The 22,207-nt window shown below is 63.2% G+C and overlaps 4 protein-coding genes across 4 annotated transcripts; 1 reads left to right on the top strand and 3 right to left on the bottom strand.

Moving 5' to 3' along the window:
* Positions 1 to 587: 587 nt before the first annotated feature.
* On the bottom strand, positions 588 to 3,314 carry STPG3 (sperm-tail PG-rich repeat containing 3). Its single transcript, XM_047093702.1, has 7 exons — positions 3,290 to 3,314; positions 3,127 to 3,208; positions 2,205 to 2,362; positions 1,954 to 2,088; positions 1,760 to 1,848; positions 840 to 1,140; positions 588 to 721 (listed from the first exon to the last, which is right to left on the bottom strand). The coding sequence occupies exons 1-7, from the start codon at positions 3,312 to 3,314 to the stop codon at positions 588 to 590; spliced, it is 924 nt and encodes a 307-aa protein (XP_046949658.1).
* FAM166A (family with sequence similarity 166 member A) lies at positions 2,611 to 9,322 on the top strand. The gene is made up of 8 exons (XM_047093831.1): positions 2,611 to 2,759; positions 3,835 to 4,750; positions 6,705 to 6,919; positions 7,001 to 7,266; positions 7,360 to 7,486; positions 7,816 to 7,910; positions 8,275 to 8,392; positions 8,738 to 9,322. The coding sequence occupies exons 2-8, from the start codon at positions 4,695 to 4,697 to the stop codon at positions 8,824 to 8,826; spliced, it is 966 nt and encodes a 321-aa protein (XP_046949787.1). The 5' UTR covers positions 2,611 to 2,759; positions 3,835 to 4,694; the 3' UTR covers positions 8,827 to 9,322.
* Positions 8,819 to 11,279, bottom strand: TUBB4B (tubulin beta 4B class IVb). Its single transcript, XM_047093830.1, has 4 exons — positions 11,158 to 11,279; positions 10,771 to 10,879; positions 10,560 to 10,670; positions 8,819 to 10,033 (listed from the first exon to the last, which is right to left on the bottom strand). Exons 1-4 carry the CDS (start codon positions 11,212 to 11,214, stop codon positions 8,973 to 8,975), a joined length of 1,338 nt encoding a protein of 445 aa, XP_046949786.1. The 5' UTR covers positions 11,215 to 11,279; the 3' UTR covers positions 8,819 to 8,972.
* A 4,146-nt stretch (positions 11,280 to 15,425) lies between these two features.
* SLC34A3 (solute carrier family 34 member 3) lies at positions 15,426 to 20,883 on the bottom strand. The gene is made up of 13 exons (XM_047093892.1): positions 20,775 to 20,883; positions 19,953 to 20,078; positions 19,594 to 19,683; positions 18,975 to 19,103; positions 18,741 to 18,884; positions 18,554 to 18,665; positions 18,276 to 18,471; positions 17,984 to 18,073; positions 17,800 to 17,887; positions 17,551 to 17,718; positions 17,352 to 17,468; positions 17,128 to 17,252; positions 15,426 to 15,890 (listed from the first exon to the last, which is right to left on the bottom strand). The coding sequence occupies exons 1-13, from the start codon at positions 20,881 to 20,883 to the stop codon at positions 15,426 to 15,428; spliced, it is 1,959 nt and encodes a 652-aa protein (XP_046949848.1).
* Between the last annotated feature and the right edge of the window lie 1,324 nt (positions 20,884 to 22,207).

A 22,207-nucleotide genomic window follows, 5' to 3' on the forward strand; every position in this document is an offset into this window, starting at 1 on the left:
CCATTGGCTGTGGCGGGGCCTGCACAGCCCCAGGCAAGTTCATAGGGTCTTTGGTCAGGAGCTGAAGGATGTAGAGCCAGGCCCTGGCAAGCTGGTCCCCTGAGTCCTCTCTGGTGGCTGGGCAGGCTTTGGGTGGGCTGGCAGCTGCACCAGTCTGCCGGGTAGCACAGCTAGATGGGGGTGTTCTGTACTGCCCACAGGTCTCCCTCCCACCCCGTCCCCCGCCAGGAAGTCCCAGGCCGCCACCCCACCCACCCTAGAGAAGAGAGCACTGAAGGGGAAGCAAAGGGAGACCCCTGGCTGAGGAAAGCCAAACGTGGCAGGTCAGCAGCAGGCCACATCCGTGGGACAGCTCACGAAAGACACAACAGAGCTGGAAAGAACGACAGCATCTCTGTGTGGCAAGGGGGTGGGCAGGTGAGGGCTTCCGGCTGGGCCCTCCTTGCTGTCCGCAGCTCACAGAGGGATTGGCCGGCCAGGAGGGGGCATCAGAGGCGCCCAGAGAGTCAGAAGGCCAAGCTGGGGCCCCCCCCCGGGGAGACCAGGGTTCCGTGGATAACCGGCCGGCCGGCTGAGCCCAGCAGGGGCTACAGCGTGCAGAAGGGTCCTGTGTCATGGCGCTTGGGTCTTCGCACGCCCTGGATGACCACCCCAGGTGCTGAGGGGAAGCGCGAGTTATAGCAATCCTCCACATGGTAGGCAGCTGGGCCGGGAGTGTGGGCTGCAGAGAGAAGGCGGGAGCCCCACCCAAGCTGCGGCGCCAGCTCCCAGCTCCCCCACAGGCTGAGTCCCCCGTCCTGCTCCCAGGGCCTGGCCTCTGTCATCAGAAGCCTCCTTACAGGAGCTGACCCAGGAGGCGAACGCAGGTGAACGGCTCATGGAGAAGGCGGGCGGGCGGTGGCTCTGCAGCCGGCTCCCAGGAGAGATGTCGTAGGTGTTGGGGCCTGGGCGCTTCTCGCCCCCCGGGGCCTGAGGAGGGGCCTGGAGCCGGGGCTGGGCACGGTAACCCGCACCCCCGGCCCGCAGCAGCCCCGGCCGGGAGCGGGCCTCAACTGTCTTGGAGGCGGGGCGGCGGCCCCCAAAGCTGAAGGCCGGGCAGGCAGGCCGGCTGAGTGGTTGATAGTCCGCGGGCGATGGCCACTGAGGGGAAAGAGGCTGCTGCGGGCCCCTCCCGCCCTCCCACAGGTCCCCTATCCACGCCCCCTCAGGCTTCTCCCCCAACCCTCCCCCACAGGCCCCGCCCCCCGGGCCCCCTTCCCGCCCGCCCCACAAGCCCCGCCCCCAAAGGCCCCTCCTCCAGCCCGCCCTCCACAGGCCTCGCCCCCACCAGCCCATTCCCGCCCCGCAGGCCCCTCCTCTAACCCGCCCCCACAGCCCCCACCCCATAGGCCCCGCCCCTCCCAGACCCCTTCCGCGCACCCCCACGGGCCCCGCCCCCGCAGGCCTCTCCTCCAACCCGCCCCCACAGGCCTCGCCCCCTCGGGCCCCCTTCCCGCCCGCCCTACAAGCCCCGCCCCCAAAGGCCCCTCCTCCAGCCCGCTCTCCACAGGCCTCGCCCCCACCAGCCAATCCCGCCCCACAGACCCCTCCTCCGGCCCGCGCCCACAGCCCCCGCCCCAGAAGCCCCGCCCCTCGCAGACCCCCTCCCTTCCGCGCCCCCACAGGCTCCTCCTCCGACACGCCCCCAGGCCGGCCTCCGCCCCTCTCAGGCCCCCATCTTCCAGCCCGCCCCACAGGACCTGTCCTGCCGGCCCTCCACCTTTTGCTCTCGGTTAAAGTCGGCTTTCTGTGTGAAGGGGCTTTCGCTCTGGAACCACGCTGTCTGCCACGCCCTGCGGCCACCGCCCTCTGCAGTAGCGGCAGCGTGGTTGGGGAGGGAAGGCTAGTAGCCGGAGCCCCACTCCCAGGGTAGGGGGCGAGCGATGTGGAGGGGCGCAGGGAGGGGCCACGCACCGCGGGTGGAGTGCTTGCGGCCGATGCTGAAGTGGGGATGTGGGGAGCACTCGCGTATTGAAGCATCGGGCGCCTGGTACTTGGTGGGGCCGGGGATCTGCAGGTCGGTCACGATGGGTGGGCGCCGCTCCAGTACTGGCAGGAAGCAAGCTCTGGGCCTAGAGGCTCCGCAGGCGCCTCCCCCCACCCCCGCCCCCCGCCCGCCTCCCCAGACCAGACGGAGGTAGGCGGTAGCCAGGACCCTTACTCACACAGCTCCTTCAGGTTCTGGGTGCAGATCGGGGGACGCTCCTGGGGGGGACTCGTCTGCATCCCGAGGCCAGGTGGGAACTCCTGCCCTCCAGGGGTCCACATCTCCTCCCAGGCGGCCCCTGGCGGGGGGCCCAGCACCAAGACACAGGCCTTGGGCCTGTAAGGGAGACAGACAGGCACCGTCCAGCCAGTCCAACGGCCACTGCATTTGGGCCGCCCCCCCACACACACACACACCCGAGCCCACCCACGGCTCCCTGGGAAGTTACTGGTATGGCACAAGTGTCTTCTGCCTCAGGGGGCCATGGGTCCAGTGTTTGCCTCCATTGATGTAAAAATTTGCCAGGAATTTCACAGCCTTCTGGTCAAAATTCATCCTCAAAGTGTCTTGCTCCCTTCCCCAGGGACACCTCAGAGCTCTGTGACCTCACTGGCCAGTCAATGGGCACCCCCCGCCTCCGTTGCCAGGGACTCCTTGGAGAAGGAACGCTGCCCAGCCCTGGAGGGACTGCCCCAGTGCGCCCCTCTGAGGGGCCCCTCCCCTGGCCTGCCAGGTGGGTCACCCTGGTGTCAGCCTTGGCCGGGAGGACCCCTAGTCGGCCCCAGTGACTCCTGGCTTGGCCTCATTTCCTCTCTTCTCCCTTCTTATCCCAACCCTCTGCTCTCATAGAATGGGGGGTCCCCTGGAGAGCCCGGGTCCACTTTAGCAGGGCTTCTGGGAGGACCGAGGCCTCCGCACAGGGATGAGGAGAGGTGGGTGCTATGGGATGCCCAGCTGTGCAGTGCCATCCAGAATGAGGCAGTGGGGGGGTAGGGTGGAGGGATCCAGGGAAACTCCCTGGAGGAGGAGGGGCTCCTGCTGGAAACCCAGCCTCAAAAAAGAAAAGTAATGGCAGGTGGGCCTGGGTGAACCATGCTGACCGTAGAGGCCGTCTTGGGACTGGAGCTGCCTGGTGGCTACTCGGGTGCCAGGCAGTACGGAGATGTGGGGGCCCGTCTTCCGCTTAGGAGCACAGAGGCTGTCAGGTGTCACAGATGAACGGGGCTGCTCAGGCTGAAATGCAAAGGAACAATAAGCCCAAACGAGTGCGAGCCTGCTTGGGCACCATGGCCCTTGCTGTGCCCTCTGCAACTGACCAGCCTGTCAGCCCCAGCCCTGTTCTTGACCTAATCGGTGCAGACAGGGCCCAGTCAGGAACATCGTATCCTCCAGGCCCACCCTACTTAGACCCAGTCTCTTTCTCTCCTGATCCCTCCCATCCAGCACTGACCCTGCCTGGCCTCCAGAGGTGCTCCAGATGGAGGGACAGACAGACAAATGGAGACTTGCTTGAGGAAACACGTGTTTCCTTAGGGTGAGGGGCTCACGACCTGTGCTCAGGGCCCTTCCCTTGTACAGTGTTCTCTGAGAGCATAATTGACAGTGGCTGTAGGGGGAGCTTTATTAACAAAGCACTGAACGTTTGGGTTCAGTGATTGCTCCCTGTAACACCTGTTACTGTGATGGGTGACACAGCACAGATGTCTTCAGCTCAATGTCAGTCATTCCTCGGAGTAGATAGATTCCTACGAGTGGAAGCGCCCCGTCAAAGATCGTAGTGTCTTGTATGGATGTGATATGTATTCCAGGTGCTGTCTGGACAGTGCCTGGGACCTTGCTGGCAATGAGCATCAAAGACTTCCAACATCAGACCTCAGCAGTGTTTATTTCAGGTTCAGTCTTCTGTGTATAGACTCTGGGGTCTTAAGATGTTCATTACATGGGCATTTTTCTATCATTGCACTAATTTTTCTTGTTTTTGTTTTATAAAGTTTCTATACTCGTACATGTCTGTCCACAACACTCGTTGCAATCTTTGTTCCCAATTCGTAGTCTGCCTTTGAGTATTTTTTTTTTCAACAGGTACTAGAATCTGCTAATTTCTTCTTTGGTTGGTACCTTCCTTTGTTTTTATAGTTGGAAAGTCATTCCTATACAAAAAATAAAATAAAATCAGGAATTGTTTAAAATGGAAGACAGTGCCCAGTTCCAGGGGAAAGTGCTCCAGGACAGAGTCGCAACAGCTCTGAAGCTCAGAAACCCCCGGACGAGGCTTCCCACGATGCCTGTGAAGCTTCCAGAGCCTCTGGTCTCAGGAGTGGGCTTGGGTTGGGAAGCTACTTTTCAGCTGGCTGCTGGCCTCCTGGGGGCAGCAAGAGCCCAGGCCTCATTCCGCCCCACACTTCCTGACAGGCCCAAGACAGCTGTCCCAATTCTGTGAGCTCAGGGAACCTCAGTGTGACACCTCCTTAGCCTGTTGCTTGTCTGGGCCTAGGCGTCCCACCTGTAAAATGGGAGCACTCACAGGGTTAAGGAAGGGCCCAGCCCAGGTAGGGCCCAACAATGGCAGGCCTCTTCACAATGGTTTCCAGGCAACAGGGACTCCTCTCAGGGAAGGGACTCAGACACTGAAAGGGGCTGGAGCCATCAAAGGCGCTATTGAGGCAAGATGACAGCTACTCAGAAACACAACCTCTTCACGCCAGAACCTCACTATATCCCTGGGTAAGTGCTGGAGCCCTGGGGGAGTCTGGGGTCTGCAGAGGATGGGGGAGGGCAGCAGGGGAAGGGCTCAAGGCCACCTGTGAAGACGGCACAGAAGCTGGTCTCCAGGGAGTGGGGACGAGGCTGGAGGGCCCGGAGAGGCCTGGGGCAGGAGTGGTAGGGCGGGGCTGCCAGGGGCGAAAACCTCTCCTCCCCTCTAGCACTGTGCTGAGAGCCCTACCAGATGGCCAACAGGTCTGTTAAGAGCAGAAAACTGGGCACGGCCCGGCAGCTGGCAGAGGCTGGCCAAATAAACTCCGGACGCTCACTCCATAGAATGCTGCATGTTAGAAAGACATAAGCATCCGGAGTAAACTGACCGGCCAGGCTGCCTTACTCGGTACCCCCAAGGTAAAAACTAAAGTAAAAGTAAGCCCTCTCTGGAATGTATGTGCACACCTACACACACACAGACACACACACACACACACACACACACACACATCCACGGGAAAGAAAAAAGTCTGGGACACCTGGGTGGCTCAATCAGTTGAGTGAGTTCAAGCCCCACATTGGGCTCTCTGCTGTCAGCAAAGAGCCCACTTCAGATCCTCTGTCCCCCTCTCTCTGCCCCTCCCCTGCTTGTGCTGTCTCAAAAATAAACAAACATTAAAAAGAAGAAGAAAAAGAAAAGAAAAGAAAGAAAAGAAAAGAAAAGAAAAGAAAAGAAAAGAAAAGAAAAGAAAAGAAAAGAAAAGAAAAGAATCCAGAAAGGAGTCAGACCCGACTTTCCACAATGGTTCTGGGCAAACATCAGGCCAGCTGATACAGAAGAGGGCTCTTACCCTTCTTGCCTCAGTCCTGCTTATCTCTCAAACTAGCAATTCTGCATTCACTTTGACAGTTTTTAAAAACGCTTTTTAAATATTTATTTATTTTTGAGAGACAGAGCATGAGCGGGGGAGGGGTAGAGAGTGAGGGAGATACAAAATTGGAAGCAGGCTCCAGGCGCCGAGCAGTCAGCACAGAGCCCGACGCGGGGCTCGAACCCACAAACCGTGAGATCATGACCCGAGCCGAAGTCGGACGCTCAACCGACTGAGCCACCCAGGCACCCCCACACCTTTGACAATTTTTTGAAAGAAAACAATTTGCCTTCCTTGGGTGATCATACAGGCCCCACCGCTACCCCCATTTGGGGCCTGCACTGCGGTGCCTACGCTACTCCTATCTCTCAAGGACACTCAGCCCGGCCGTTGCCTCCTACCAGCAGCCCTCCCACCTGCTTTTCAAATCCTGGCTCCATACAGTTGGCTACTGGCCTCCCGGGGGGCCAAAGTCAGTGATGCCTTCCCGGGATACCACATTGTGTAGACTGGGCTGTGCCTCAGTCCGGTTCTGGGACCTGTCACCATCCCTGTAAATGCTTCAAAGGGGCAGAATCCCCCGTTCCCTCATCTTTTTTTTTTTTAATGTTTATTTATTTTTGAGAGAGAGAGAGAGAGAGAGTGAGTGTGTGAGTGTGGGAAGGGCAGAGATAGAGGGAGACACAGAATCCGAAGCAGGCTCCAGACTCCGAGCTGTCAGCACAGAGCCCGATGCGAAACTCGAACTCACAAACCGTGAGATCATGACCCGAACCGAAGTCAGACGCTTAACCGACTGAGCCACCCAGGCGCCCCCCCCCACCCCTTCCCGTTCCCTCATCTTTAAGCTCCTTGTTCGTGGGTGGCTGGGTAGAGAGTGGACGGCAGTCTGGTGGTGACAGGACTGCGTCTCACCGGTGGGGCAGGCCTACTGTCAGTGCTTGGCCTGTGCCGCCCATCCAAGCCTCAAGAGCCTCTGAAAGCAGCTGCTACTGAGATTCCCATTCTGTGAGGTCAGGTACCTTTGCCTGTGGCCGGCAGGCTGGATCCACACCCTGTCACAAGGGCCCTGCCCTTGCCCACTGGCCCTCCCCCTCCTCCCTCCGCAGCTATGCCGGCTTCTATCCGCAGCTGCGCTACCAGGTGGGGAACACCTATGGGCGCACCACAGCGCAGCTGCTCACAGACCCCGGCGTGAGGAAGAGCCCCTGCTCGGTGTTGTCCCCCATATCCAAGCCCAGGTTCATCGAGGACTTCAGCAAGTCCAAGCCACCTTTGATCCCCTGCCGCGACCTGACTGAGCCCTACATCCCCCACTACACCGGTGAGCCCTCCGCCACCAGTCTTGCCTGTCCCGGGCCCGCCCTCCTGGGTGCCATCACTCACACTCACCCTATGCATACAGGTCTGAAGCCCTACAAGAACTTTGAGATCCTGGGCCGGTTCCCACCCCAGGAGGTGAATGCCCAGGAGGGGCCGTCGGGGGCAGAGAACGTATCCAGGCAGGTCCTGCGGCCTGCAGGCTTCATGCCCTACCCCCCTTACCCTCCGTGCCCACCAGGCAGGAAGGGGGACTCCAGAGACTTTGGACACCCAGGCCTGCGGCTGGCATACGGTGAGGAAGGCTGGAAGAGCACCACCCCTGTCCACGAGGCCCCTGCGCGGGCCCAGGTAACTGGGAGATGTGCTGGGATCAAGCCTCACCCCTGCCAGACCCAGACCCAGGTGGGGCTGAGGCAGTGACTTGCCCCCCTCCCATCCCAGCTATACCACTGCAGGAGGGATGAACACCCACCCCCAGCCCACCAGCAGGAGACATTAGATGTGGGCAGGTTTCACAGGCTGCCCCAGCTGGACCACCCCAACCTGATCCAACGCAAAGCCATCTCAGGTGGGTGCCCAGGGCCTGGGCGCGAGCACACTCCCGCCCCGCCCCACCCCCCAACAAGGCTCTAAGGAGCCCAGGCAGGATGAGGGGGAGCAAGTGAGGAGGGCTGCCGGTGGGTCCGCCCCCACCCATGCTCCTGCCCTGACAGCGGTTTCCCAGAGCCCAGCCTCTCCCAAGGTGGGATACTCCAGCCCACCCACTGCCCCAACGGGAAACTCACGTTTAGGGAAGGAGCCCCAACAGACTTCCCTGACATACCTGGGGACAGGTGGGTATGCCAAGAGAAAGGTGGAGGGGACCTGGGGCAGGACCCTGACGACTCCATCCCCTAGGCTATGCTGGCTTTGTCCCTCGCTTTGCCTGGGTGATGGGGGTGAATTACTGCGATGGTGTCACACAGGCTATGGACGAGTTTGACAAGAATCAGGTACGAGGACGTCATCTCTGGGCCTGCTCCCAAATGCCCATCATGGCCCGCAAGGCGGTGTCCACACCTCCCGGGAGGCAGGAGCATGGCCAAGGCTCAGCCGGCTTTCCCAGAGAGGGCTGTGGAGGGCAGGCTTCCTTAGAGGCCTGGGGAGGGGGGACTGCCTGGCCCAAAGAGGCTGCTCCCCCTCATGCTTCTGACCAGACCTAGGCTCACTACTCCCCAGCGTTGTGGGGAGAAGGTAGGGCAGAAGAGACCTTGGGAGCATTAGCCACCTCTCAGATCACCAGCCCAGCCTCCACCATTACCTGTCACACTTACTGGTTGGCGAGGGCAGCACGTCAGCACCTGCCTGTTTCCACAGTTCCTGATCAAAAATCCCATCTGTGCCCTGGGTGAAAGGCTGCCCAGAACACACTGGCCCAGCAACACCATCTATAACAGCAAGGGCCTGATACCTTTCTACATGGGGTTTATACCATGTGAGTACACAACAGACACCCCCCCCCCCACCTGCTCAACAAGGGCAGAGGTGACCAGGCTGCTCCAGGAAGGAGTTGGGGGACTGGGGTCCCCTACCCACGCTGTACCACTGGCACAGAGCCAGCTGTACGATCCCAGGGTTCGTATCCCCCCCTGGTGTGGAAGGGGCTCAGCCCCTTACTCAAAGCCAGAGGCTGGCTGCTTCTAGACCGTGCTGGTCCTCCAGAGGTTCAGTGTGGACAGGCGAAGCCCATCTTCAGGAGGCAGGTGCCCGGGTAGCCCTCTGAATGCCCTTCCTGGGTGTGGGCAAGGCTGGGGCTCAGCTGCAGTGTTCCCCCTTGCAGCCATGCAAGACAACTACGCAATGACGTTTGGCAACAGCACCCGCAAAGCCTATCAGAAGGAACGGGAGAGGCGAGACCAGACACTATGAAAATGCTTTAATGGTGGCGTCTGTACAGCATGTGACGTCAAGACAAGGAAAAGAGCAAGTGCACACAGAGACATGGCTATCAGAGAACAGACCGTGAGCGAATAAAGAGTTCACACAGCTTCCGCGTGCTTTACCGGGTGTCAGCTCTAGGCCACCTCTTCCTCTGCCTCCTCCTCAAACTCGCCCTCCTCCTCGGCCGTGGCGTCCTGGTACTGCTGGTACTCGGACACCAGGTCGTTCATGTTGCTCTCGGCCTCGGTGAACTCCATCTCGTCCATGCCCTCGCCCGTGTACCAGTGCAGGAAGGCCTTGCGCCGGAACATGGCCGTGAACTGCTCCGAGATGCGCTTGAACAGCTCCTGGATGGCCGTGCTGTTGCCAATGAAGGTGGCGGACATTTTCAGCCCCCGGGGCGGGATGTCACAGACGGCGGTCTTCACGTTGTTGGGGATCCACTCGACGAAGTAGCTGCTGTTCTTGTTTTGGACGTTCAGCATCTGCTCGTCCACCTCCTTCATGGACATGCGACCCCTGAACACTGCGGCCACGGTCAGGTAGCGGCCGTGGCGGGGGTCACAGGCAGCCATCATGTTCTTCGCATCGAACATCTGCTGGGTGAGCTCGGGCACCGTCAGGGCCCGGTACTGTTGGCTGCCTCGGCTGGTCAGCGGGGCGAAGCCGGGCATGAAGAAATGCAGGCGGGGGAAGGGGACCATGTTGACAGCCAGCTTGCGCAGGTCAGCATTGAGCTGGCCGGGAAAGCGCAGGCAGGTGGTGACCCCGCTCATGGTGGCTGACACCAGGTGGTTGAGGTCCCCATAGGTAGGAGTGGTCAGTTTTAGGGTTCTGAAGCAGATGTCATAGAGGGCCTCGTTATCAATGCAATAGGTTTCGTCTGTGTTCTCTACGAGCTGATGGACCGAGAGGGTGGCGTTATAAGGCTCCACCACCGTGTCCGACACCTTGGGCGAGGGCACCACACTGAACGTGTTCATGATCCTGTCGGGGTACTCCTCCCGGATCTTGCTGATGAGGAGGGTACCCATCCCAGACCCGGTGCCCCCGCCCAGGGAGTGGGTCAGCTGGAAGCCCTGCAGGCAGTCACAGCTCTCGGCCTCCTTCCTCACGACATCCAAGACCGAGTCGACCAGCTCTGCACCTTCCGTGTAGTGCCCCTTGGCCCAGTTATTCCCGGCACCACTCTGACCTGTAAAAAGGCAGCCAGTCACTCTTTGCCGGGCACGTGGTCCCCACTGGTCACCCGTGCCAAAAAACCCCAAGTAACATGGTGTGAACTCAACCTGCAGGTAGAGCAAATGGACCCCCAAGCCAGAAGGTTAAGAGCCTGCCCGATTAAAAATTAAGTTAGGAATCAAGCCAAGATGGCTTAACAATAAGCCATCCCCTCCCACAGGCGGCCCCTGCCAATTCTCAAGGACAGATGAGCTGCAAACACAGCTTCCACTGCCTGCAATTCAACGTTGGTAGCAGAAAGATTACATCTGCTGACTCCTTCCCTGCGGGTGGACAGCTGGGCCTCCCTCCCAAAGCCGCTTTACAGGAGATTGACTCCAGGGAGAGGAGGAAGGTGTCCACGGGCGCTAGCGTCTGCTCAGGGGGCAGAGTGGATCAGGATCTCAGCTCTGCGGTACGACGGCGGTGACCTTGGGCACCCCTTGACCTTTGAGCCGTCCTGGCTATCAAGCCGCCGCCCAGCCCCTACCGCGGCTCACCGAAAACGAAGTTGTCTGGCCTGAAGATTTGACCGAAGGGTCCCGAGCGCACGGAATCCATGGTGCCCGGTTCCAGGTCCACGAGCACAGCTCGGGGCACATACTTGCCACCTGGGACGGGGGGAGCGGGGGGGAAGGGTAAGAGAACGTCAGCGAGAGAATAGCCGCGGGGGAGGCAGGAAGGAGTTAGGAAAGGGGCGTGGTGTCTCACCGGTGGCCTCGTTGTAGTACACGTTGATCCGCTCCAACTGCAGGTCGCTATCGCCGTGGTAAGTGCCGGTAGGATCGATGCCATGCTCGTCACTGATCACCTCCCAGAACTGCGAGAGACGCCGGCGGGCCGGGCCGAGGCTGAGTCACGCCGGCAGGGCCCGGAGTCGGCCCCGCCCCGGATGGGCGCGGCCCTCCCCTCCCCCGCCACCCCGCGGCCGCCTCCAGATCCGTCCCCGGGGGCCAGCGCCGCCGCCCCGGCCCCGACCCTGTGCCGGGCCGCAATGCGGGTCGCCGTCCGCCCACCGGCCCGCTGCCGCCATCTTTTCCGCCGCCCGCCCACCCGCCCGGGAGACCCGTGCCGGGGCCCGTGCGCCCCACTACCCACCTTAGCGCCGATCTGGTTGCCGCACTGGCCGGCCTGCAGGTGCACGATCTCCCTCATGGCGGCGGCGGCGGCGGCGGCGCGGGCGGAAGGACGGACGCAAGAGCCGAAGAACGGGCGCGCAGAGTGCTACAACCGACGCTCCGCCAACGCTTATATATCCGTCGCACCCGCCTCCGCCAGCCTCGTATTGGGCCGCGAGAACGAGGCTGGCAAACATCCTGGTTTGACTGGCTGTGTTTCCCGTCAATCCAACCGCCTAACGCCCACCTTCCCACCGCCGTTCGCTCTTCATTGGTCAGCCTCGGTCTCTGCTCTCCCTATCAAAAACCCCTCCCTCGCGCTGCAGTACTCTGGCCATTGGGTGTTTCAAATGATTGATTTGTCCTCTCATTGGCTGGCTCCGGAGAGCACGCCGACCTAGGGCCAGCGTCCTGGTAACCGCCGCAGTGCCGCGGGGACGCGCGCGGGCGGGGCGGGCTCCGGGGGCGGGCTGCGGGCGCGGGCTGCGGGCGCGGGCTGGGACTTATCGCCCCGGGGAGGGCCAGCCGGACGGGCCGCGGGGTGGGCGCAGTCCGCGGTCCGCGCCCCGGGAAACGCAGGTGGGGCGGCGGCGTAGGGCTGTGCCCTTGCGGGCCGCGCGCGCACACGTGCAGGAGACTGCAGCCCCGGGGGGCGAGCGCGCGGGCCGGGCCGGCCGAGCGCCTTCTCCGGCACGGCTGCCTAGGACCCCGGGGAACGAAACGAGGGGGCGGGAGCGGGGGCGGCGCCGGGACGAGCGTGTGGGCGAGGCCTGGCGGTCCCGGGCTGCCCTCCTCGGTCCCAACGCCCGCTCCGGTCGCGGTCAGGTGAGGGAGCACGTGGGGCCTCGGCCCCGGGGCCTGGGGAGGGGAGGGGAGGGAAGGGCGGGGGCCTGCCTGGCCGCGGCGCGCACTTGTTGTGGAGACGAGTTGGCCCCGCGCCGGTCGCCTGGTGCCTCGGCCCCAGGGGCGCACAGAGCTGCGTGGAGACGAGGGCGGGCCCCCGATCTCCGGGCGCTCCGTCCCCGCTCCCCCCCCCCACCATACCTGGGCTTGATAAATGCGTTTACTTTTTCTGTAGTTTGTGAAGGAAAAACAGCTAAATTACATACGGTCGCATTTTTAATCAGTCGTTTTAAAAACTGCATTTGCGTACGTTTTTGTAACATTTTAGAACAACTGAATCACACCCTTTGGTCAGCCTTGAACTGTCTCCCTTGCTGTGGCCACTGGAGCCTCCCTAGATTCTGGTTTTCTCAGGGAACTTCCTGCTTCCTTTGTCTCCCGACCCAGAGGTGTTGGGGGGCAATACCTGGTTATGTTCTGTGAGGAGAACGCACTCTCTCTGCATAACACCCTACGGTATGCGATACCGCGTTACTATGGCACACGTGCGACCTTAACATATTATGGAATGCGACGTCCGAAACCGAACTGTGGATGAAATTGTTGAGACAAGCAGCATGCTGGCACAGAGGTTAGCATTTTCATCCCCTGGAGAGCGGTCTGCAGCTGGGCTCCTCCAGATTGCGGTCCTGGCCTGGAGGGTGAGTCAGCAGTCAGTCCCAGCGGGGCCTGGGGAACCAGCCCCCTCCCCCACATACCTGCCGGGAAGGTGGACCTAGCTTCTGTCGCTCACGAGTCTCCCTTCCCCCCTCCCCCCAGCAGGTGCTGTGCACAGGGTCACTGCCTGGCATCCCGGTTTCCTCACAGTGCCCTGCAAAGTAACTCAGCTGCCCAAGCAGCAGTCGGCAAGGCCCGGCTCTGTGGCAGTCATAAACCCACAAATCGGGTGAGAAAGAGAGAAGCTCAGATGTCCCCCCCCCCCCCCATGAGCCAGCGGTGGTACAAAGCCCTGGGGAGGTTGCTCTTTGAGGTGTCTGTCAAAGCCTTCTCTTCTCATCGCCCTCCCCCAGGGTGTATGGCCTGACATCCCCACTTTCTGGAAAAGGCCCGTGCCCACAGTTCAGTGTGGCAGCTCCGCTTCATATGGGTGATGGAACAGAGGCTGTGTTTCTGCCCAGGTGTGAGCCTCCGAGCTCTGAGACACCAGCTTGTCCACCTCGCCCTTCCCATTGTCCCCGAGAGATGGACACTGGGAACGAGACAGCACGAGTCTCCCTGTGGCTCTCAGGCTTGAGCCCAAGAACCAAGGTGGCTGCTGCTGCACTGGGCTGGCTGGCGGAGGCCCTGCAGATCCCCACCCTGAGCCAAAGCAGTTCCCGCCACAGTGTGCAGAGATGGGCCTTAATGGGGCAGCAGGGCCAGCCCCGGGGGCCTGGGCCCCGTGGGGGTCTGTGGCCGGGAGCCATGCAGGGCAGGGAGGGCCAGACGTGCTGGGAAGCCTGGGCAGGGGCCGTGGGAGTGCTGGGCGCCTGCCCCTCCCGCCCCAGCCTGCAGCTGTTGGAGGCATCCACAAACGAAGGCTCTGTTTACTCGTGGCCATGGTCCCAGCGGGAGGGTGCGTTACCGCCAGGCAGGGGCAGCAGGCAGACAGTCCTTCGCGGCCTCAAAGGACCTGCAGTCAGCCTTTGTGGGCGGCCTCACCCGCCCCGGAAGGAGGGATGCATGGGGTACTTTCTTCCCCTCTCTCTGTGTCCCCACAGTGGGGACGGAAAGCTTCCACCACCACCACCACCACCACCACCACCACCCCAATCTCCCCAGGGAACTAGCCAGGCCCAGCCCCACCTCTGGGAACTTTCATCAGAGGAAACTTGAGGCTGATGTCCACCACCAGGAGCGTCCTGAGGTCACTGAAATCGGAGGGAACCAAGCTGTCGTGGATGAGCCTGCTGTGGGGGTCTTGATCCCATGAGCCCCAGAACAAGTAGCTACCTCCCTCAGTGGGCAGTGAACCTCAGGCTTAGGAGGCCTGGGATCTTGGGGGGGGGGCAGGGGACATGGGGAGTGAGGGGACCGAGAGCTGAGAGGACATGGGGAGGGCTGGGAGTTCTGAGGGGGAGTGGAAAGGCGGGACCAAGGGCAAGAAGTGACCCGGGACTCCTCAGGCCTCCTCTTCCTGGCCATTCAGACCTCTTCCCACACTGGGTCCCGGTAGGCAGACCCAGAGGGCCTGGGAAAGAGGTGCCTCCCCCAGCGGGCAGCATTCCCTGGACAAGGAGGAGGTGATGACCACAGCAGCATACTAAGAACTGGGCAACCCAGGCCCCTGCCCAGGGTCATCTCCACTTCTGATGGAGGTGGGCATGTGCCCCTCGGTGCGCGAGTTCTGGGCGACAGATGTAATTCTACCTAAGAAGCTTTCGTTGTTTTGGGCGGGGGTGGGGAGGTGAGAGGTGCTGCAGGAAGCCCTGGGATGGGAGCAGGGAGGCCCTGACTCCCTGGAGTCAGTTTACTGGCTGGCAGGCCGACCAGCCTTACAGGGTGGAAGTGGGCCACGCCCCTGCGCAGGGAGGGGCAGGGGCAAGCCGGAGCCCGGGTGGGGGGTGCACCCTCAGGTGGGTGGACATCGCTCAGCCTCACCCCCTCACCTGAACTTCGCGCACCTCACAGCCGAGGGGCTTGGGGAGGCATGGGCTCCAGGTGCAGGTGGCTCTAGGGGCAGGCCCTGCTTCCTGGGGGGTGCCGAGTGCCTGCTCTGCTGGGCCCAAGACAGCCCTGTGTCTCACCCGGACACTGCCCTGCACCCCACCCATCTGAGAGAGACGGACAGGGGCAGCCCGGGGCCTCCTGGTCCTCACACTGCCCTCCTCGCTCCCTGTGCGTCTGCGGGACCCATGGGGCTGGCCCTCGGAGAGGTTGCCCACGCCTGGCTCCCAGGCCACGTCCTCTGCGGGCGGGGGGGGGGGGGGGGGATGGGAGACGGCTGCCCCTCCCCCCTGCACCCATGGGGAAGGGCCCCGGACACGTCCAGCCTCCTCAGAGCACAGGCTCTTGCCGAGGGGTGTCTCCACCTCCAGAGTGGCAGCCGCTTGGCCCTTTCTTTCCCTGGAGGCTCAGGAGAGAAACGGTTACGGCCTGGGGTTCGGGGGCCAGCTGCGTGCCCACACCCACGTGGACTTGCAGTGGGTCCCGAGTGCCGGCTGGGGGACAGCTGGCGCTTGTCCACCTCCACGTCCCCCGGGAGCCAGCTCAGGGGCCGTCCCCAGGCGGGGGAGTGAAGACCACTCACACCTGGTTTATAGCCTTGTTTATTTGGAAAGAAGCCAAGCTAGGTGACTCGGAAGTCTCCTGCTACTGGGATCCCCCAGGGCACCCAGAAGTCCACGAAGTGGGGGTGCCCACCCTTCACAGCTGCTGGGAGGCCAGGACCTCAGGGTTCTCGTAGCAGTGGGCCTCCTTGGCAGCGGCCGGAGGGGGGCTGCAGACCCTGCAGGGGCAGCAGCGGCCCAGCAGGCGGTCCCAGGGCTCCAGAGAATGGAGCCAGAGCGGGAGCCAGGCCCAGGACCGCAGACGGCGTGGCAGCCAGGCCGGCCGGTGCCGCTGCAGGACATTGACCAGGATGACGAGGAGTACCAGCCCCACCAGGGGTCCCCCGACCGCAGCCAGCACTGTGCTCCCTGCCAGGGAGAGCCCGAAGGCGGCCAGCGGCAGCAGCAGGAAACTGAGCAGCAGATAGGCGATGGCCACCCAGCGGTATTTGGCGGTCACGTCCCCGAAGCGTTTGGCCAGCGGGATGGGCAGCCGCAGGACAGGCACCACGTACCACAGCAGGATGCCGGCCAGATTGAAAAAGAAGTGGATGAGGGCAACCTAGAGGTCCGGGGGCAGGCAGGGGCTGGGAGCCTGGGCCTGGCACACAGGTCCCCCTAGGCTACCCAGGACACCTGCTCCTCCTCCTCCCCACCCCCAACCTAAAAGGTACTAAATCCAGAGCCCGATAGAGGTCCACTTGTCGGCCCGGAAGGGCCACCCAGGGGGACAGATTCCGGCCAGGCGTGGGTGCACTCCTCAGGTTCGCCTCCTCTCCCCCCCACACACTTAGGGAGCCCAGTCCGGCATCCCAGTGTGGTGACTACGCCACCAATGACCACATGGGTCTGGCCCTCCCCTGGGCTCTGGCCTGGCTCCTGTGGGGAGGAGGTGCAGGGCCACACGTGCAGGGAACATAGTCCCCTCCAGGGGCTGCTGGGCTTGAGGAGTCCGTGTGAAAGGTGCAGTCTGGAGGGCTTCCTGGAGGGGGTGGACCAGGGCCCTGCACCGGGAGGATCCGAGTGGACAGAGCAGAGGTAAAAATGCAGGTGGCTGGCGGGGGGGGGGGAGCTGGGGCTCATGTCCTGGTGGGCAGAAGATCTATCTGGGCTTTCAGGAGCTGCGCCTGTCTGGGCATTGGGGCACAGCCAGTGGTGGACGGAAACTCGAGCCAGGGCAGTGGGCCAAAGAAGGGGTGACTTAGAGACGGAGTCGGCAGGACTAAATGTGACTGGGTGTGGGGCACAGGGCTAGGGGACTAGAGGGAGGCATCCTGGAGGCAGAATTGCGGTCGTGTGCAACCGCAACTTGGAGCACCTGGCACAGGTGAGGCGGGGTTTTGGCAGAAAGAGGGCATGTTGTCGGGTTTAGATGGTAGGGGAGGGGGGTGCATCCCAGGGGAGGTGCGATAGAGGGGCTTAAGGCCCCCCAGGACCAGGATGCCTTGAAGGAGCACGGCCAGCAGCACAGGGTTGGGAGTGGAGCACGGGGATTCCTCGAGGGAGGCTGGGCAGGGGCTGCCAGAAAGGAAGAGAAGGCCCCCAAGACCACACGATCCTTGAAATGACGTGGGCCCAGGGGAGCAAGAGCGGGGCTGGGGCTCGGAGGGACGTCCACAGGATCCCTAGGGTTTGAGGAGGTGGGGCCGTGGGTCCGACCCAGCAGCCGGAGATGGGTCCCAGGAGAGCTTGGGCCGTGGCCAGCCTGGCCGCGGGGTTGGACAGGAGGGAGCTGAGTCCAAGGGGGAAGCCCCAGGCCTGGATTCCGAGGGGGCCGGGGAGGGCGGCGAGGGTGGTACCTGGAGGGCGCTGAGCAGCATGTCCGCGGGACTGGCCAGGGCGGCCAGCAGGGCTGTGGTGGTCGTGCCGATGTTGGAGCCCAGGAAGAGGGGGTATGCGCGCTCCAGGCTGATCACCCCGACCCCTGGGGGAACCGGGGGGGGGGGGGAGGGGGGTGAGTCACCGCCGGGCCTGAGCCCTCGCGCCTACGGCCCAGGGCCCAGGGCCCGCCCGCTGCACTCACCCATGAGCGGCACAACGGCCGCCGTGAAGACACTGCTGCTCTGGAGCACGAAGGTCAGGCCGGCGCCCACCAGGATGGCCAGGTAGCCGCTGAGCCAGCTGAAGGGGAAGGGGAAGTCTGCAGGGTGGGGGGAACGGGGTCACCCCCCGCCCGGCCGCCGGCCCCGCCCCCACCCCCATGCCCCCATTCCGGGCCGCACCAGCATTGATGACCTTCCTCACGGCCTGGGCGATGCGGCCGCGCAGCACAGAGTTAAGCAGTTTGACGATGAGGACGAGGCAGGTGCAGAGCAGGAGCAGGGAGGCGGCCAGCAGGATGAAGCCCACGGCCAGGTCCGTGAGCGTGGTCCCCACAAACAGGTGGTGGCCTGGGGGCAGGGCGGGGTTGGTGAACCACGGGAGGGGGGGGGGCGGGGGGCGGGGCCGGAGGGGCGGGGGCGGGGCCTCACAGGGCAGCAGCTCCACCGCAGCCGTTCCGTTCCTCTCAGGGCAGGGGCCGGAGGCCGCCGCTCCACAGTCGCTGCTGTTCCCCGAGGTCTGGGGAGGCGAGGCAGGGCAGGCTCAGGACCGGCTCAGAGCCGGCGGGACCGAGTAATTCGGCAGGTCAGAGATCAGGGGTCAGAGGCACCTCACCATCACCTCCCTGGTGCCGCACCATTGCTTAATGAGGCTGCTGTTGGTGGCGTTGCCCGTGGCACTGCTTGCAATCGCATCGGTGTCCAGCTGGGGGAGAGAGGCGTTGTGACCGGGTACTGGACCCGCTCGCCTGGACTCACGCCCGCAGCCCGGCTCGTTCTGCCCTCTGTTCCCCCCACCCAGTGCAGGGCCCAGGACGGAGGCTGGGGCTCTCCACCCGCCCCCCCCCCCCCGCCACTCCCCGCATTCCCCGGCCCGAGGGGCCGCCCGAGGGCAGCACTTTCCTCACCTGCACAATGAGGTGTGTGAGAGGCTGCGTTAGCACCTTGAGGATGTCGGGCGCGTGCCCCCCAGGCTGCAGGCTGGTGGCGCCCAGAGTCAGGGCGCTGAGCCTCTCCAGCAGGGCTATGGCGCTCTCCAGTGGCAGCAAGATCAGCACCGTGAGCCAGTTGAAGATGCCGTGAACAGCTGAGCCGCCAAAGGCCCTGCCGCGTCGAGCGGGGATGGTCGGTGGCCTCAGCGGTGGCCTGGCTTGCGGCCCCCGGCCCTCCCCAGCTCCCAACTCACCTCCGAAACTCATCTCGGTCCCCTGACTGTGCCATTGAGACCAGGGTGCTGGTGATGGACGTGCCCACGTTGACGCCCATGATGATGGGCACACACGCCTGGACGGTCAGCACTGTGGGGGTGCTGCATCAACCTCCCGTACCCTGCCCAGCCACCACCGTCCCGGGAGGAGAGGGGGTGCACTCACATTTGGAGGCCACCATGCTGACCACAATGGAGGAAGACGTGCTGGAGCTCTGGACGAGAACTGTGACCAGCACGCCGATGACCAGTCCAGCCACGGGGTTGGACAGCACCACGTTTTCCTTAAAGATGTCTCCAGTCACCTTGCCTGTGTCCAGAGAGCGGCGCCCTGAAGCTGTGCACGACAGGCCGCCCGCACACTGCCCCCCACCCCCCACACCTCACCCCCGTCACTCACTGCTCAGCAGCTGGAAGGCGGAGCTGAGGATGTCCAGGGAGCAGATGAAGAGGTAGAGGCTGCCCAGGAGTCCACAGGCCTTGAGGAAGCCAGTGGCCACCCGGAGCACCCTGCCGGCCACGCTGAGCTCTAAGAACACAGGACAGGGCTGTCCCCGGTGCCAGCCCCCCCCCCTCCCCCAGCCCTGCCCTGCCCTGCCCATGATGCCTCCCGGGCCACTTCCTCCTGTCTCCCTCCAGAGCAGGGCCAGGGTCCCCCTTCCTTGTCTCTTCACAGGGCAGGGCCTGGGTCTGCCTCCTTGTCTCCCAAGACAGGGTCTGGGTCCCCTCTCTGTTCCTTGGCCGGATGGCCAAGCAGACTACTCCTGGGACCTCCCAGAAGCCTACTGGCCGGCAGGAGGAGGGGCAGGCTGGGTCAGGGTGGCTCTCATCTCCAGACAGGGCAGGCAGCTGATCTGAGGGACAAGGATCCCTGGGGCGGTGGTCTGCATAGTAGGTTTCTATACGGCCTGCTGAGGCAAACCTCCTCCCTGCGCTCTCTCCCTAAGGACCCTCTCCACGCTCAGACCCTGGGGGGTCAGAGCCCCATTTGGCCTGTTACCCGACACCTCAAGACCTACCTTTCCAGGACTGGCCAGTGTCCTTCAGCTGAGGGAGGGCCCAGAGGTCCATTTTCCCCTCTTCCAAGACTGGGGCAGAACCGGAGGTCCCTGCAGGAGCCAAGGTGAAGTAGGGCCAAGGACACCCCAGGTGGGGGGCCAGAGGGGGTGAAGGGGACTGTGGCATAGGGGCTTGGGGTAAGAGAGAGGAAAGGGGGCGTCCAGCTTGTCTGGCCCTGACTGGAATTGTCACGGGTCCCCATGGGCTCTCCAGGAGATAGGCAGGAGCCCCCTCCCCACTTGCACAGAGCAATGGGTCAGGGGCTAAGTGGACAGGCAGAGAGGCAGGCTGAGGCCTGGTCCCTTGGGGCTCTTGGTACCTGCATTTCCCAGGCTCCGGTCCACCAGGCCAACTGTGTCCAGAGTAAGGGGGGGGACCTGGCCACCCGTGAGGGAATTCGGCATGGATTTCTGGCAGGGATAGACCAGGCCCAGGCCTGGATCTGCTGGGGGCGGGGAAAGCAGGTCAGATACATAGCCTCCCCCTGCCCCGCCAGGTCCTGGGGTCCTCTAACCTGAGATCTGTCTTCCCTCCCCTCCCCCCACACCCGCCTTGCCGACTTCCTGCTTCGTCCATCTATGGGGGATGGCTATAGTGACCTCAGGCAGCTGTCAGGAGAGCCCAGTCCCGTTTCGGGGGCAGAGTCGAGGGGACCCTGGCTCCCTGGCTCCCTCGCTGGTCCTGGCTGGAAGAAGACCTGGTGGGTGGCCCAGGGCACAGGGTGCCGGGTGCCGGAAGTGGCTAGGAGCCGGGAACCCAGGGACCTCTCCTATCAGGTGTCATCAGGGACACTGCAGATGGTCCCAGCTTAGACTTTGGCATTTGATACCAGACCGTGACGTCTCTGCTTGATAAGGGCCCCACCCCCAGTGATGGGGGCAGGGCAAGGGGCTTGGGTGCCCCCACCTCGCCTCAAGGCTCCTCTCTTCAGCCCTCTGGGTCTGGATCCCCCGTCTAGTCGTCTACCCCATCTCCCTCCCAGGCCCCAGGGTCCAGGTACTGGAGAGCTTTCTGTCACCCTCCCTCCTGTCTCTTGTCCTCAGCTCAGGAGGCTCAGGGTGGGGCCTGAGCCCTGGGCCGGGAGGTCACCAGCCCTTGTCTCGATGTCCCTGGGCCCCCACCTGGTTCTGGAAGCTCCTACCTGTGAGGGTAGTGAGGGGGCACCTGCGGGGAGGAAACACAGGGCGGGAGCAGCTGCCGGTCAAAGATCTGCTGGGCGCACACATGACCTGCTGTGTACTGGGCCCCATTAATGTTTACCCAGGAGTTGAGGCTCCCGAGGGGTACCTGTCACAGCCCCAGGTGCCTGCCTTGTCCACGTTGCACTGCTGCCCTGTGGCAGGTGCTCTGGGCCCCCAGCCCAGCCCTCTTCGAGTGGGCTTCCTCCCTGGATGGGCCCTGAGCCAGGCCAGGGGTGTTGCAGGGCTGGGCACAGGCTCTGAGTGCAGGACTAGCGTAAGTAGACCCCTGTGTGGCACGACCAGACGCTGTGTGCCGCCTGCCCTGGGTAGGGCGGGGAAGGGCAGGGCAAGGGCAGGATGCTGGCACTCTGGCTGGTTGGCCTGGAGGCCCCTTGAGAAGTCTGCCCTGAGCTCTGCAGACCTTACTATGGTGGTCCCTACCCCATCAGAAGAGTGGGAGGGAGGCGCTTTGCACCCATCGGGTGGGGGGGGGGGGCCCAGCCCCTGAAGTCTTCCAGTTCAGACCCAAGTTCAGGGCGGGGCTGGGCCCAGCAGTGCTCCCAGCGGGCCCAGCCTCAGTGGCGGGCAGTAATGGTGGAGGGCACTGCGCCTCCGTCTGCAGGTTGGGGGCGGGGGCAGGGCCCGTCCCCCAGGCCGCGGTGCTGCCCAGCCCACTGCCTGTCCCACCTGGACCGGAAGACTCAGCCCATCCTGCTCCCTCCCCCCGGAGGGTCCTGACTGGCGCCGTGGCTTGTGGGTGCCTCTCGGGGTCGGTCCCCTTCCTGCTGCCCCTGCTGGGGCATGCTCCTTCCCCTCCCCCTTGGGCCACGGTGCCCTGGTATAGTTGCTGCCCACCAATCGCCGTGTGCCCTGGGGGACTTTGCCCCAGAGAAGGAGGAGGTTTCTGAGTGTCCTCTCAGCAAATTTTCTCGTCCCTCCCTGTCCTGCTCCCACCGCCCGGGGCAGGCCCAGCAGTTCCTCCCAGAGGCAGTGTGACAGTGTGACAGCTCCTTTCGGGATGGGGATGGGGATGTTGCAGCCTGACTTGAGGGAATGTCTGTGTCCACAGCCTCCGGAACCTTCTCTGGCCCCTCTGAAGGGTCTGTGTGGTGGCCATCGTGAGGTAGACGGAAGTGAAAGCTGAAGGCCAGGAAAAGGCCCAGTGTGGGAGTGGTCCTACTGAGCTGTGCAATCTCGGGCAGGCCCCCAGCCTCTCTGGGCCTAAAGCCAGCCGCGCCCCGGGGCCCGCTCCTTGGACATCTGTCACAGCAGGGACTTTGTGGCTGCAGGGGACCCTGCCGGAACAGTGCCCAACACGTAGCGGGTGCTCAGTGAGCTTTGTTGAATAAACGAACTTCACAGGGATGCTTTGCAAGACAGGACTGAAGGAGGC

Source organism: Lynx rufus, unplaced genomic scaffold, assembly GCF_022079265.1.
Source record: "Lynx rufus isolate CCGP_SWC_20201006 ecotype Redwood Valley unplaced genomic scaffold, mLynRuf1.p SCAF_36, whole genome shotgun sequence".
NCBI lineage: Eukaryota > Metazoa > Chordata > Mammalia > Carnivora > Felidae > Lynx > Lynx rufus.

Bases quoted from the DNA above. Each gene is read 5' to 3' on its own strand.
- STPG3 (XM_047093702.1), bottom strand. From the start codon at position 3,314: ATGGTGCCCAAGCAGGCTCGCACTC. The intron at 2,363-3,126 runs GTCAGCATGGTT...TCTCCCTTACAG, and splicing joins GTCCCAAGACGGCCTCTACG to GCCCAAGGCCTGTGTCTTGG. The intron at 722-839 runs GTAAGGAGGCTT...TTCTCTCTGCAG, and splicing joins CGCCTCCTGGGTCAGCTCCT to CCCACACTCCCGGCCCAGCT.
- FAM166A (XM_047093831.1), top strand. From the start codon at position 4,695: ATGACAGCTACTCAGAAACACAACCTCTTCACGCCAGAACCTCACTAT. The intron at 4,751-6,704 runs GTAAGTGCTGGA...CTCCCTCCGCAG, and splicing joins GAACCTCACTATATCCCTGG to CTATGCCGGCTTCTATCCGC. The intron at 7,267-7,359 runs GTAACTGGGAGA...CTCCCATCCCAG, and splicing joins AGGCCCCTGCGCGGGCCCAG to CTATACCACTGCAGGAGGGA.
- TUBB4B (XM_047093830.1), bottom strand. From the start codon at position 11,214: ATGAGGGAGATCGTGCACCTGCAGGCCGGCCAGTGCGGCAACCAGATC. The intron at 10,880-11,157 runs GTGGGTAGTGGG...CGTCTCTCGCAG, and splicing joins GCAACCAGATCGGCGCTAAG to TTCTGGGAGGTGATCAGTGA. The intron at 10,671-10,770 runs GTGAGACACCAC...CCCCCGTCCCAG, and splicing joins GTACTACAACGAGGCCACCG to GTGGCAAGTATGTGCCCCGA.
- SLC34A3 (XM_047093892.1), bottom strand. From the start codon at position 20,883: ATGGGGCCCAGTACACAGCAGGTCATGTGTGCGCCCAGCAGATCTTTG. The intron at 19,104-19,593 runs GTAGGTCTTGAG...CTGTGTTCTTAG, and splicing joins CACTGGCCAGTCCTGGAAAG to AGCTCAGCGTGGCCGGCAGG. The intron at 17,888-17,983 runs GTGAGGTGCCTC...TCGCCTCCCCAG, and splicing joins GCGGCACCAGGGAGGTGATG to ACCTCGGGGAACAGCAGCGA.